At 40.9% G+C, this 14985-nt stretch overlaps 1 protein-coding gene across 5 annotated transcripts in view; it reads right to left on the bottom strand.

Annotated features, from left to right (window-relative positions):
• The window catches only part of dia (diaphanous related formin 1), a 299177-nt gene that overhangs the window by 85593 nt on the left and 198599 nt on the right, over nucleotides 1–14985 (bottom strand). For all 5 annotated transcript variants that reach the window (XM_068387086.1, XM_068387090.1, XM_068387088.1 and 2 more), the window contains exon 6: nucleotides 10856–13108. In XM_068387086.1, coding sequence (XP_068243187.1) covers nucleotides 10856–13108 — 2253 coding nt within the window. The remainder of the gene's footprint in view (nucleotides 1–10855; nucleotides 13109–14985) is intronic.

Raw genomic sequence — 14985 nt, 5'->3', positions numbered from 1 at the left:
GATGTACTTCTATACTTTGGGGTCTTTGTGATATGGGGGTTACTTCTTCTAAAAAGCATGATATTATGGTCTTATGTATGGTGTGAAATTGCTTTCAAGAATAATGAGATTGGATTTACTATAGTTACATCATACTGTACTAGACAGTTTTAGGAGTATTTTGAGGAGCTATTAAAAGAATTCTAGACATTGTGAATTGAGAGTTTTTGATATTTTAATAAATTTGTAATAATTTGAATAATACATGTAAAGTTAATTCTTATAAATACTTGAAATTCACAAGGCTAATATTTAGAAAGCGTGAGCTTTCTTGCCCCTAAAATAAAAACTTGTTTCTCTCAACTACTACAGTATATTGTTCCCTCAGGTAGCTATCCAGCACAATATTGTGAATCAGACTGCTGGGTTGAACACATCCTGGAGAACCACCTAAGAGTATTCTTTCATACTATCAAAGTAATCAAAGGTCTGTAATTAAACTTTAACACAACAGTGGATTTAGAGAAAAAAATGTAATTAACTGATAAGTATTGAAATTATATATTTAATTATAAAGTTTAGTTTTATTAAACATGATATTTTAATTATAAGATAAATTTTTGAATATACTTACCCGGTGAATATAAAATAGCTGAGCCTCCGGCGGCTCGACAGAAAAACACACAAAAACTCGCGAGCGATCGCTATGAAGGTTGCGGGTGTGCCCACTAGCGCCAACTATCAGCCAGATACCGCATATACATGTAAACAGACCCAATTTTTCTCATCCCGCTGGGTCTCTATCGGGGAGGAAGGGGGGCCTTTAATTTATATATTCACCGGGTAAGTATATTCAAAAATTTATTTTATAATTAAAATATCATTTTTAAATATTTAACTTAGCCGGTGAATATATAATAGCTGATTCACACCCATGGTGGTGGTGGGTAGAGACCAGAGTTAATTAAGTTTACAGCGTATATGCTTAAGAGTTTTTGACAGTTATATCATAACAAAACCCAAATATATAAAGGTACCTGGTAAGGAAGTTGACTTAGACGATTACTCTGCCTTGAAAGTCTGTCTTCCTCACGAAGCCCAGCGATCCTCTTAGGATGCTGAAAGACTCCCAGGAGCTGAAGTATCAAGGGCTGCAACCCATACAACAGGACCTCATCAAACCCCTAATCTGGGCGCTCTCAAGAAATGACATTTGACCACCTGCCAAATCAAAAAAGGCTGCGAAAGGCTTCTTAGCCTTCCGTACAACGCAATTAAAAAAAAAGAAAAAAAAAAAAAAAAACATTTCAAGAGCAGATTAAAAGGATATTGGAATTAAGGGAATGTAGTGGTAGAACCCTTACCCACTACTGCATTCGCTGTAACGAATGGACCCAGTGTGTAGCAGTCCTCGTAAAGAGTCTGGACATCTTTTAAGTAAAATGACGCGAATACCGATTTGCTTCTCCAAACGGTCGCGTCCATAATACTTTGCAGAGATTTATTTTGCTTAAAGGCCACGGAAGTTGCTATAGCTCTTATTTCGTGCGTCTTAACCTTAAGCAAGCATCGGTCTTTTTCATTCAAGTGAGAATGAGCCTCTCGTATTAAAAGTCTGATAAAATATGACAAAGCATTCTTTGACATAGGCAATGATGGTTTCTTAACTGAGCACCATAATGCCTCAGATCCACCTCGTAAGGACTTAGTACGAGCTAAGTAGAACTTAAGAGCTCTAACTGGACACAGCACTCTTTCAAGTTCGTTGCCTACGATCTCTGACAGGCAAGTATATCAAAAGACTTAGGCCAAGGACGAGAAGGCAGTTCATTTTTGGCCAGGAAACCAAGTTGAAGTGAACATGTGGCTTTTTCTGTAGAAAAGTCGATGTTCTTACTGAAGGCATGAATTTCACTGACCCTTTTAGCCGAAGCCAAGCGCACTAGGAAAAGCGTCTTGAGGGTGAGATCCTTCAGGGAGGCTGAATGTAATGGCTCAAACCTGTCTGACATGAGGAACCTTAGGACCACGTCTAAGTTCCATCCAGGAGTTGCCAAACGACGTTCCTTAGAGGTCTCGAAAGACTTAAGGAGATCTTGGAGATCTTAATTGTTGGAAAGATCTAAGCCTCTATGACGAAAGACCGAAGCCAACATGCTCCTGTAGCCCTAAATCGTGGGAGCTGAGAGGGAGCGAACATTTCTCAGATGTAAAAGAAAATCTCCGATTGGGCTACAGAGGTACTGGAAGAGGACATAGATGCTGGCTTGCACCAATCTCGAAAGACTTCCCACTTCGACTGGTATACTCTGAAGGTAGAAGCTCTCCTAGCTCTCGCAATCGCACTGGCTGCCTCCTTCGAAAAGCCTCGAGCTCTTGAGAGTCTCTCGATAGTCTGAAGGCAGTCAGACGAAGCGCGGGGAGGCTTTGATGAACATTCTTTACGTGGGGCTGACGTAAGAGATCTACCCTTAGAGGAAGACTTCTTGGAATGTCTACCAGCCATTGAAGTACCTCGGTGAACCACTCTCTCGCGGGCCAGAGGGTAGCAACCAATGTCAACCCTGTCCCTTCGTGAGAGGCGAACTTCTGCAGTACCTTGTTGACTATCTTGAATGGTGGGAATGCATATAAGTCCAGATGAGACCAATCCAGTAGAAACGCGTCTATGTGGATTGCTTCTGTATCTAGGACTGGAGAGCAATAGATTGGTAACCTTTTGGTCAACGAGGAGGCAAAGAGGTCTATGGTGGGTTGACCCCAAGTAGCCCAAAGACTCTTGCCCACGTCCTTGTGGAGGGTCCATTCCGTGGGTATCACCTGACCCCTCCGACTGAGACAGTCTGCCAAGACGTTCAAGTCCCCCTGGATGAATCTCGTCAACAAGGAGATGCCTCGATTTCTTGACCATATGAGAAGGTCCCTTGCGATCTCGAGCAGCGTGAAGGAGTGTGTGCCTCCTTGCTTGGAGATGTACGCCAAAGCTGTGGTGTTGTCTGAGTTGACCTCTACCACTTAGTTTCGAAGAAAGCTTTCGAATTTCATCAAGGCCAAGTGGACTGCTAATAGCGCCTTGCCGTTGATGTGCATGCTCTTCTGACTTGAGGTCCACAGACCCGAGCATTCCCGACCGTCCAGGGTCGCACCCCAACCCAAATCCGACGCGTCTGAGAACAACACGTGGTTTGGGTTCTTGACTGCTAGGGATAGTCCCTCTCTCAGACTGATATTGCTGTCCCACCATTTCAGGCATGCCTTTACTGGTTCGGAGACTGGGAATGATACCGTCTCTAACGTCTTGTCCTTGTTCCAGTGAGAGGCTAGATGGAACTGGAGAGGCCGAAGGTGTAGTCTCCCTAGCGAGACAAACTGCTCCAGGGATGAGAGAGTCCCTACGAGACTGTTCCAACTCCTGACTGAACAAACGTTCTCTTTTCAGCATTAGTTGGACTTCGAGCAGGGCTTGTTCTATTCGGGTGGCAGACGGAAAAGCCCGAAAAAAAACTGGACTGCGAATCTCCATCCCCAAATATAGAATAATCTGGGATGGGATCAGTTGGGACTTTTCTAGGTTGACCAAAAGTCCCAACTCCCTGGCCAGACTCAACGTCCAATGTAGATCCTGCAGACAGCGAAGACTGGACGATGCTCTGAGAAGCCAGTCGTCCAAGTACAGGGAGGCTCGGATTCCCGATAGATGGAGGGATTTTGCCACATTCCTCATGAGCCTCGTAAACACGAAAGGAGCAGGACTGAGGCCAAAGCACAGGGCTCGAAACTGGTACCCCACATTCCTGTAAACAAACCTCAGAAACGGTTGGGAATCCGGGTGTATAGGAATGTGGAAGTATGCCTCCTGAAGGTCGAGAGAGACCATCCAGTCGCCTTCCATTAATGCTGTCAAGACAGCCTGGTAGACTTCATCGTGAAGTTTGTCTTGACAATGAACACATTGAGCGCACTTGCCTCTTACGTACTCCTGCAGTGAACATGGCTGCCCGATCATTGGAGCCATCCCTGATAGACTTGTTCCTGCAGAGAACGTGGCAGTCAGATTATTGGAGCCATCCCTGATAGCCTTGTTTATGCATGACATAATTGTACAGCAAAACTTCAAACGCTCGAAAAAACTCCTAACAGGAGATGGTCTAGCTCTGAAGCCGACCATAAAATCTTGGAGCGTCTCATGGCCAGGCGCCAGGGAGAGTCTATGAGGTTTGAGAAGTCTATCTGGGCAGAGGCAGGAACTCCCAAGCCGAGAACTTCTCCCGTGTCATATCAGACTCTCGCTCTATAATCCAGTTTAAAAGTAGGGAAAGCAAAGGCTGTCTCCCCCAAACTCCTCCTGGTGATTAACCAGTCGCCTAGCAAACGTAAAGCTCTCTTAGAAGAGCGAGAGAGCACTAGCTTAGAAAACAACGGCTTCGAAGTAGCTAGGCCTAGTGTAAACTCTGACGTTTAGGCGAACGAGGAGCAGCAGTTACAAAAAGATCCGGACAAAGATCCTTAAAAATCAGCATGATTTATTTAAAGTCCATAGAGGGCTGAGCAGCTTTAGGCTCCTCTCCGTCTGACAGAGTCCTCAAGGGAATATCAGTAGGAGGGGGATCAGCAACTTCCTCATCTGAAGGAACCTTGTCCGACAATTGCCGAGTCTCAAGCAAGGGAGAGACCTGCCGTGGTGGCAATGCTTGACAAGAAGAGTCCACACGCAAAGGAGCAACAGTAGCAGTCAAGGACGCTATGTCATGTAACTGCTTAAAGGACTGACCAGCAACAACAACAGGTGCGGGAGGACGCTCGACGTCAACTCGAGACTGCCTTGACTGCCTAGACTGAGCAGTCAAAACAACTCTTGACTGCGGTGCTTGACGCTCAACGTCAAAACAAGTCAACTATGCTGGTTGGCGAACGTCCTGAACGTCAACAAGAGCAAGCGGCAGCGGCTGAACGTCCACAAGCGGCTGAGAGTCAACACGGGACTGCATCGAGTGAGGCTCTACAAAACACGATTGACGTGACTTTGTAACGTCAATGTCAACAGGACGAGCAAAGGCTCGTTTGGGCGGCTGACGGCCAGGATCTCGATCAGCTAAGGGGCGAGGATCATCGTGAACCTGCTCAGCAGAATAGTCCTCCATAAGAGAGGCAAGCTTATTCTGCATGTCTTGCCGTACAATCCATTTAGGATCAACGGGAATGGGTGCGGTAAGAGACGAGGGTAACGTCTGTGACTGCAAAACCTTGCCTACAATAAGACTCTCGGAGCCTGTGTTACGCTTTTGTTTAGGCGGCGAGCAGTCTTCCGATGACTGCATAGGGTCAGAGCTGTCTCAATGGCTACAACCAGGACGCTGGACCTGTCCTGAAAGGACTGACTTTCGCTTTAAGGGCCTCGAAACCTTGCTCCACGGTTTCTTACGCGAAAAGCCTTCGGATGACGAGGAGAAATTCGTCTCGCTCGTCTTATGGTAGGGGCGGTCTTGATGAGACACGCCTGAAACCATAGAGGGAACGTCTGTTCGCTGATCAAGGCCTCTCGAACCCATAAGTCGTACGACATTACTTCTCCCCTGGGCTTGGGAGCTTGCAAGAGGTCTCGGACTAGGCGAACGACAGGCACGAACAGACGAACCCTCGGTCGCAACACTGATAACACTTTGCGCAATTATCACTTTATCACTACGATTTTCTGTTTTGCACTTACTTCACTGAAATCGAATTTTTCAACAATTCACATTAGGCATGAATAAAACTGATTTCTACCTGAAGCACGCAATTCTACCCTCATCAAAAGGTTATAATTGCGAAATAAGTCGTATAATGTAAGCACATTAATACAAGCAAAAAACAGTAAACATATATTAAGATAAAAAGATCAGTGGCTGGGGAGGAGAATAAACACTAGTTCATTCAAAACTACGTTTTCAATCTCTCACCGTACAGTGCCTTGGGACGAGAATAAAAACTAAAAACGTTTTATCCTTTCTCCCCGTACAGAGACTAGGCATGAGAGTAAAAAACTGACTCGAGAACGTTACTCGCTTGGGACGAGAATAAAGATCGGAACGTTCTCTCTTCCTCTCTCTCTCTCCGTCTCTCTCTCTCTCTCTCTCTCTCTCTCTCTCTCTCTCTCTTGATTTCGCACCGAAGAGAAAAGCCCACTTACCTTTCGTCAATAAACAGGTTATTTGACCAAAGGAAAAAACTGAAAGGACTAAGAAATTGAAAATTAACAAGTTCCTTTAAATTAGTATTTAAAACATTTAAGTTTGAAAGAAGAATGAACAAAACGTCAGAATCGATTTACTCTTTCTGCAAAGTGAAACCGTGATTCTCTCTCTCTCTATCGTAACGATAGAGCGCAAACTGCGTAGCATAAATAAACTAAACGTTAGTTCATCTTTGAAATAGTACGAAGACTATTCAAAGAAAATCTTTCATAAAATATCTACTAAAAATATTCATTTAATAAGTTTTAAATCATTTGCTCTGTAAAAGTTATTTACGATTGAAAGGGCTCAACGTTGATTAACTTCGGTTTCCAAGTTAGGACCGCCTACTTTCGGATTAGGGGAGGAATAGGTAAGGTCGCATATAAACAAATCATTAAAATTTATCTTGATGTTTATTATAAATGGAAAGCTAATCGAAGAGTCCTAATAAAGGCGGTTGAGATATAAAATATATAGAGGAAAATCTATAATTAACAACAACAATTTATAACGTGATAAGATAATTGCTAAAAGCCTAAAACACACTTCCGTACTAAGGGAAGGGTCGGCCATTTAAAAGTCAAAGAAAGTCCAAAAAACAATCCAAAGTCATCAACAATTAAATCTATCCAAAAACGAGTTCAAGATTTAAGTTGAAGATAAAACACCTGCACTGCGAAAGCTCAGACCAAAAGGAAGTACTTCACCAAGACTGTTGAAAAACTCCAGGTTAACAGCGAGTAATGGTACGTCTTGTCGATCAGACCGACAGAGAAAAATTGGGTCTGTTTACATGTATATGCGGTATCTGGCCGATAGTTGGCGCTAGTGGGCACACCCGCAACCTTCATAGCGATCGCTCGTGAGTTTTTGTGTGTTTTTCTGTCGAGCCGCCGGAGGCTCAGCTATTATATATTCACCGACTAAGTTAAATATTTAAAATTTCATTTTATAAGCTATTAATTTGGAAGTATCAGCTTCACAATATCAGATAAACAAATAAAAAGATATACTCTCTAGGCCATCTATACCCATCCCATATAGCTAGGGCACAGCAAATTTACTTACAGATATTTATTACACCACTGCTGTAAAATAAAACCAATGTTAAGTAATGTGATATGCCTTAATTAATTACAAACCTAGTAAACTATCCTGTTAGGAGATTTAAGGCAACCCTCATAAACTGCAATTACAAGCCTGATTGGAAATATGTCCCACACTGTATAACACGAGCACGAGTTTAAAGGTTTATAAATTGCCCATGGGTGACAGAGGCCAGGGACAAGCCATTGTGCTTCAAAATTCTCTAAAATGACACTAATACAATTTGATCAAATTTGTTAATCCTAATTAAAATGATTTTGCTTGCGCTTAACAAATTTTCTTTCAACCTAATTCAAGATATGCATTCATCATATCGTTATCAAGAGTCACACATTGAGGGAAATGAATAATTAAAAACAATTGGAGAAATAGTAAGGAATATGCATAGAGTGGGGATTGGCTGGTTTTCAAATTATCTTTATTGTTTTGCAAATAAGACAAAATCTTGATAAATTACCCAAAATCTTGATAAACTATCAACTTCAAAATTACCAGAGTAATGGTGAAATGCAAAGATATACTGTACTGAAACCAATCATTAAAAAAAGATAAAAACTTACTTTTAATAGGGAACATTCAGTTTACACTCTCCTCTGCGTAGTTGGCATTAAAATAGCAAAAAGTAATTATTTCTCATTGAGGTTGTCAAGATTGCACTTGCAGTGTACAGTTTGCCTTTCCTATTTGAAAGTAATATAAATAGAAATAAATTAAGATGCTAAAGTTTATAGTTTATACGGTCTAAGGAAGAGACCCAATACTCCCTCCAGAAGTTGGAAATCATCTTCCAAAGGACTAGAAAATTACTCATAAGTTGAGATAACAATGATGAAGGTAGGAGATCTGCCACTTCCTCCCAAAGGAGAACAGTGCATGCTAGAATTCCCAAAGAACTTGATAGAGGCCTTCTGCACAACTACTACTGATGTTTTCCTCTAAACAGAAGTGTCTGAAAATGAGAAAAGGAGGGAGTAGTAGCAGTTGGTTGAGTTGGTAGAAGAGAAAGCAAACTCACTCTTCTCCCCTTCCCAACAGTTCTCCATTGCTACCATGAGTGATTCAGCAGTTCCTAATTATCAGAAACAGGTGCACTACCTGTTTGAATCTATGGATACAAACTCAAGGAAAAGAACATCAGATGAACAATTCCCATATATTTGTCCTTGCTTGAGTATCGGGATCACTCAATCATCAGATCATAATAAGAGCGTGTAGAGGTCTCAATCTAATTCTGGAAAGAATCTGGAGAGATCACTCAAAGCAGCCCAAACATACACACACAGGTGGACACTTGTGTGAAGATCTAAGGAATAAAAGAGGCCCTTTTGGAATGACTGAAGACCTACATGCAATACAAGTCCCCAGAGTCACTAGAAGCAAGAGGTTTTTCTCTAAAAGCTGAGTATAGTGCAAGTACCGGTTTGGCTCCGTAGAGTAAGGTCTCGTGCTCTGTTCTTGCGATGACTTGTTAAGAGCCCACAGGAAAGGAGTGGAGAAGGTCGTACAGGTCTTCCAGTGCAAAAAATTAAGGATTGTTCTACCTGCAACATATCTAGAGATGGAACCTAGAAGGTAAGTTTGGAACAGATTTGGATGGAAGAGGGAGGGAATGTGCTAGGCAAGGAGACATACCTCTGTTTCACTACCAGCTTTCTTCTTCCTCCAAACACTCTTCATGGACTAAGCCTGGGAGGAGTAAGAATGGGTGAAGCAGGGGCTAACTCCTAGAGAAAGAAACTGATGATTCGTTATTACTGGGTTTTAAGATGTCCTGGACATTCCTCAAACCCAAGCCAATTGGCATGGCCAAGGTTTCTATTAAAAGACCAAAACACTTGAGGGATACCACACAGTGGATAAGTGTGCTAATACATAGCATTCCCTCCCACCACTACACCAAAATCACCCTCCTGAGAGGTACATTAGGAGTGCAGCACTCTTTAGAGTAAGCAAGGATCTATGTCCAAAATGTGCTACTGTTCCCAACCATCAATTGGTCAATAGTACCTTGAGACTGGAGATTATGTACTTATCAACTCATCCTGGGTTTGTTTCCTTAATACAGAACACATAAAATACCAACAAAACCTGGAACATATAACTGGGAGGCAGATCATGAATTGGGCCGTGAACGGTTTTCCTTCCATGTCTAGGAAACAGTCCCTGGTGCCACAAAACAAGAGTGGTACAGTGTCGCCTCCCCCTGGTGAACAAGTATGGTTGTAGGGTCAGCCCCGCTTGGAAACCCAGACCAGGGACCAGTCATTGACCAGCTATATTCAGTCCGCGGTGTGGTAACGAACATAACCATTACAGAGTGGAGGTGTCTCCTCTTACGAAAGTATTCTGTGAAAGAAAAGAAACAGAAAAGTTACCAATTACCATTCCTTCTGTTGATACTGGTGGAGAGAAGACCATGGCCTCTCAATCACCATTACTTATGTTGATACTGGTGGAGAGAAGGCCGTGGCCTCTCAACCAACAACCCCTGGTTGCCAGGTGCATGCAACATCCTTGAGAGGAGCAAACTTCTCAATTCAGGATAAAGTATCCCTAACAGAGATGGAAGCAATACTGTCTTGTCCACATAGAAAAGGTTAAATATGGCACCCAGGATCCTCCAACACTTGATTTATGGAAAAAGTGCAAGCCCATCATCTCCTACCAAGGCATCTAAGGATAGTCACGTAAGCTCCCCAGACCACAGCTATGCAACTCTGGCTAGCTTGGTTACAAGGGTAGTCAGGTTAACCACCTAGGCCATCTTGGAACAGGACAGTGCACCTCCGGCCAACACAGCTGCTCTCGGGTAGCCAAGCCCGTCAAGTACAACAAAACTTTGTCTGAAATGGGAAAATCTCTCCTGAGGTAGAAAAACTACCACAAAGTGTAACAATTTATGCTCTGAGTTCATTATCTTTCAGATCAAAAGAGCAAGCACAACACTCCAAAGGGAGTTGGGGCTGCTTACAGCCAAACTTCACAAAGATACACAACACATGGATTCTCCAATGTTGTATCCACATAGGAACAAAATTCACTTTATTAACCAACTACCTTGTTAATCTTTCAATAGCCATTCCAACACTGATCAAGACATATCCCTATTTTAAAGAATGAAAGATTTGCAAAAACATAAGGACAAAATAATGAAGAGACTGATAGCACCCTGGGATTCTGGAATTCACTCACATGTATGCAGTATTATTTTCTTTATTCACTACTTTCATATCTAACCAAGGTAAGAAGTGAATATTAAACTTTTAGGCATCTGAATTGGGGGCTATTTTATTTCATATAGAGTACTGTACTATATTTATCCAATTACAGTATGCATAAAACTATAAAATTATAAATCATGCATTTCTTAGAACATACAGCAAATACTTTTTTAATTATAATTTATGTGACCTGCAATAAAGACAACAATTTCTATACTCTGTGAGCTATGAAATTAACAATTTTGCAAAATTCACGATGGCCAGAAAACCTTATTAATAACACTGAAATATTTTATGGTTAACAAAACAGCAAAAGTAATAAAATCTACTGACCTATCTTCTGGATCTTGCTTGGTGTGTCTTTGCAAATCATTGCCTATATTCTTGATTTCTTTCTTCATTTTTGCGATATTCGCTTTGACACCATCAACATTTACACGTTCTGCATCCGAAAAATGCAACAAACCATCTTCAAAAGCAGCGCTCTCTCGTTCCTCTTTCAACATGGTTTCAGCTAAATAATGCAGTAAAGTATGCCCACTAGCATCTTTTGTATTTGCAAGTTTAGGCAAGAAACTTATATCAAACCCAATAGTATCAGCATTCCTAGAGCCAGAATTAAGTACATTTCCAAACTCAAGAACATACATAAGAACTTTTTCAAACTTTTTGGAATTAATAAGTTCATCAAACGCAGCTTTGGTATTCACAATATCAAGTCTAGTTTCCTTAATTAAAGAGGGGTATTCAGTCTTGAAAGCCATGTTTTTCAGCAAAGGCACCAACTTCTTAATTTTACCAATCTTATGTAAGAAAAGTTCTCCTTCAGCAAGATCATCTTCATTATCTTCTAAATTAACTATTTTATTTATCACGTCCTGATCTGGTAAAGCTGTAATGAGTGTGTGAAGAGTTGATGAATCTAAAGCTCCAGATGAATCAACACAAAGAATACCTTCATCACACTGCAGGATGGCTGAACGAATGTCTCCTAAACTCATGTGTTTGAACTGACCACGAAGTGCAATGGAAAGATTCTGATTAGTTTTCTGGTCGAGCACTCGGAGTTCTTTGTCTTTCTTGGCTGCTTTTTCAACTTGTTCAACATTGGCTTTCTTAACTTGTTTCACTGCAAACTGCTCACTCAGATTTTTCAAAACAACATGATTAATTTTTCCCTCCTTTTTATTAAGTTGTACCCAAAGACTGTTCTCACTCATCTTACTTGGTGTTAACTTACTCCACTGAAGACGTTTTGTTTGAGCAGGTGGTTTCAAAGTCTTCTTTAGAGTCATTCCATAAGGAAGAACATTTGGAGGAGGGCCCCTAATCATTGGCATACCTGGAGGAGGGGGAGGACCACCCATACCTGGAGGTGGGGGAGGAGGCGGTCCACCCATTCCAGGAGGTGGTGGAGGTGGAGGAGGACCACCCATTCCAGGTGGTGGTGGTGGAGGGGGAGGACCTCCCATACCTGGAGGGGGTGGTGGTGGAGGAGGACCTCCCATCCCAGGAGGTGGAGGTGGAGGTGGAGGGCCACCCATGCCTGGGGGTGGTGGAGGAGGTGGTGGACCACCTACAATCTTTTCTAAACCTGGAACAGTTGGTAAACCACCTTTTTTACTTGGGTCAATTCCCTTCATTGCTTCCTCAAGGCGACTTTTCATTAAGGACAACTCTGCTTCTAGCTTCTGGTTAGTGGTCAATGCATCCTGAAGTTGTATCTGATACTCTGTAGCAACTTTTTCACTCTTGTAACGGGTTTCTTCCTTAAATTGGTCTAGAAGTTGGTCCACTTTAATTTCAAATCTCTTTGTAGCACGAAAGTCAGGATCACATCCATTCTTATGCAAAACAATCTGTGACACACACTCTTCAATCAACTTGAAATAAGCAGCTCTTACATTTTCATCATCTCTTATAAATGCTAAATGCTGCAATATTGACAAAAATGGAGTTTCACAGGAAGAATCTTGAACTTGCTGTCTGACAATTTCAAAACATCTTCCAAGATCTTCCATTTCATCGACATGCGTGAAAAATCGATCCTGCCAATCTTCAAAATCTTCTTGGCGGGACTTGTGAAACACCTCCACCTGCTTTTGCAAGTCAATGTGATCACTCTTTTTTAACATTTCAAGCATGTCTTGCAAACCATTGCGCATAAATTCATTTCTTAAATGCAATCTGAAATCAAGGTTGTCATCAGGGACAAAATTGATAAGGGCATTAACCAATGACAAGCAACTTAGCCTCATTGGATCATTGCCTTGCATTCCTAGGCCCATGACAATGGGTCCAAATCTCTCCTGTTTCTTAAGTTCACCAACTATTGTGATGGCATCTAAAACTTCTCTGTGACCATCCAACCCTTCCTGTTGCCAAATTGGAAGGCAAAAACTGCAAAGCAGTCTTAGTACCTCAAGCATGATATTAGGTTTTGCAGGATTAAGACTCTGTGCCAGAAGTGTGAAGCCTTCAGATTGGCGGAAGAACTCTCTGATGCCAACAATGTTATTGCAAATGACTTTCAGGCACTTAATGGCTTCATATTGAACACTGTCCCAGTGCTTACTGTTGTTTCCACTGTAAGAAAAAAGTTAAAAAAAATGAATAACCTATTTTAGCATCTATCATTGCATTGAATTTTATATTATCTCTTACAAAGGAGTGTTTTGAGTAATTACGTAAAAACAAACTTTACTGTTACCTGAGCAAGTACATTATATAATATATTCACCTTACTCTATTCAGCAAATTATGCCAATATCTATCAAAAAGCTACAATCATAAAAGATGTGCCCTGAATCCTTTTTTCATTCAGTCAAACATATGCTTGCAGTATAGCATGATACTTCCTATTGCCCTATACTTGTCAAAAACGTCCCAAACAAAAATCTTTACTGACTATATTCAAATACAGTATTTTACTCATCCCTATCACATTCCCATTGATAATGAAATTTTGCTGGCACTACACTCAAGTTGATTTGACGTGAAAATAAAATAATAGAAATTATATAAAAGAAATGAGGCAGCTATACCACACCTAAAAACAAAGAGAAAGAATAAATGCATAACTACACAAAACTAACCTACGTCAAAAAGGTCATGAGAGCTTATATTCAAAGATTTTGTTAAATTAGCAGTCTTGAGAAAGAACAAAAAAGCAAAATTTAGTAATGTAAAGAGTCAAGATAGACGAGGGCTCAAGGTGAGTATGAATAAAAGAGAAGTGATGAAGAGAAAATACAGATATAACCAGCAAGGATCAAATGATAAAGAGTTACCCAGTCTTAAATAGCTACTGGAGACAATGAGAAAAGATGACATATGAGGTTATAGGAAATAATTAAAATATTGATAAAAGGAAGAGATCTTAGAGTTATCTCATTTCAAATTATGCAAAAAGTTTAAACAATAACAATAATATAAACCTTGACAAATGGTACCCAGATGTGGGTCTTGAAGAGGGAAGAACAAAGATTGATGGAGGGGGCAGATATGAAGTTGGTGAAGTGGATCTTAGTCAACACCTCAAGGAAAGGACTATGGAGTGAAGGGTTGTTCTTATACAAGTATAGCTTCACGTCATCTTTAGGCAGTGGTGGGACAAGCATTATGCATAGAAGGTTCTCTCAAACTCGAGAGTACGCCCACCTTCTGTAGATCTGTTTTACAGGCAAAGATCCCCATTTTGAGTGAAGAATATAACAACTTGCAAGTAACATCACCAGGTGCTCATAAAGTGATATGGGGATTACTGAAATTTCTGACCATTGTTTTTTCAAAGAATTAATGCAAAATATGAAAGAAAGAACTGTTATGATAAGTGTATTTAAGTTGAGCCTACATCAAAAGGGACAAATTTTATTTTATGGAAGGTTTGAATGGATGAGGATGACAAATGTAAAAGGCACATATGAATCAGTGAGAAAATTACCTGCAAAGACGACAGAGTAAATATAAAAATAAGAATTTTCATAAAATGAAATACTTCAAAACTTCCCTAGAAGGCACACTTATATAATTCAAGTTGTGCTTAAGGTCACCAGAACTGAGAAATTCTTTTAACACCAAGTGGGTCAGCCCATAGTTTAATGATCTCCTTTTCACTAACAGGTGGTGCTAGGCTTTATGAAAATCACTCTTGCTTCCTTGCTCTCTAGATTGTGGAGAGCAGGGTGGTAACTCCATGAATATATTTGAAGTACTGTATAGCATTTAAATAATACTATTATGCATACTATATTCTACTCTTTTCAATTACTCTAATCTAATATTCACATAACTCGGTAGTAAATTGAGGAACAAGACATAATGCAGCTAAAAAGTGGGTATACTAGACCACCCAAGAAATATTTAGTAAAATTAATAAAGGCATTGGCTCTTTGTAGCTTCTCACCTAATGTTTATTCCAATCTGGACTGACACTGCAGCCAGATTTAGGGAGGGAGACACCT

The sequence above is a fragment of the Palaemon carinicauda genome, chromosome 14 (genome assembly GCF_036898095.1).
Source record: "Palaemon carinicauda isolate YSFRI2023 chromosome 14, ASM3689809v2, whole genome shotgun sequence".
Lineage (NCBI taxonomy): Eukaryota > Metazoa > Arthropoda > Malacostraca > Decapoda > Palaemonidae > Palaemon > Palaemon carinicauda.
Note: the sequence above shows the minus strand (reverse complement) of the source record. Positions and strands in the feature narration are given on the sequence as shown.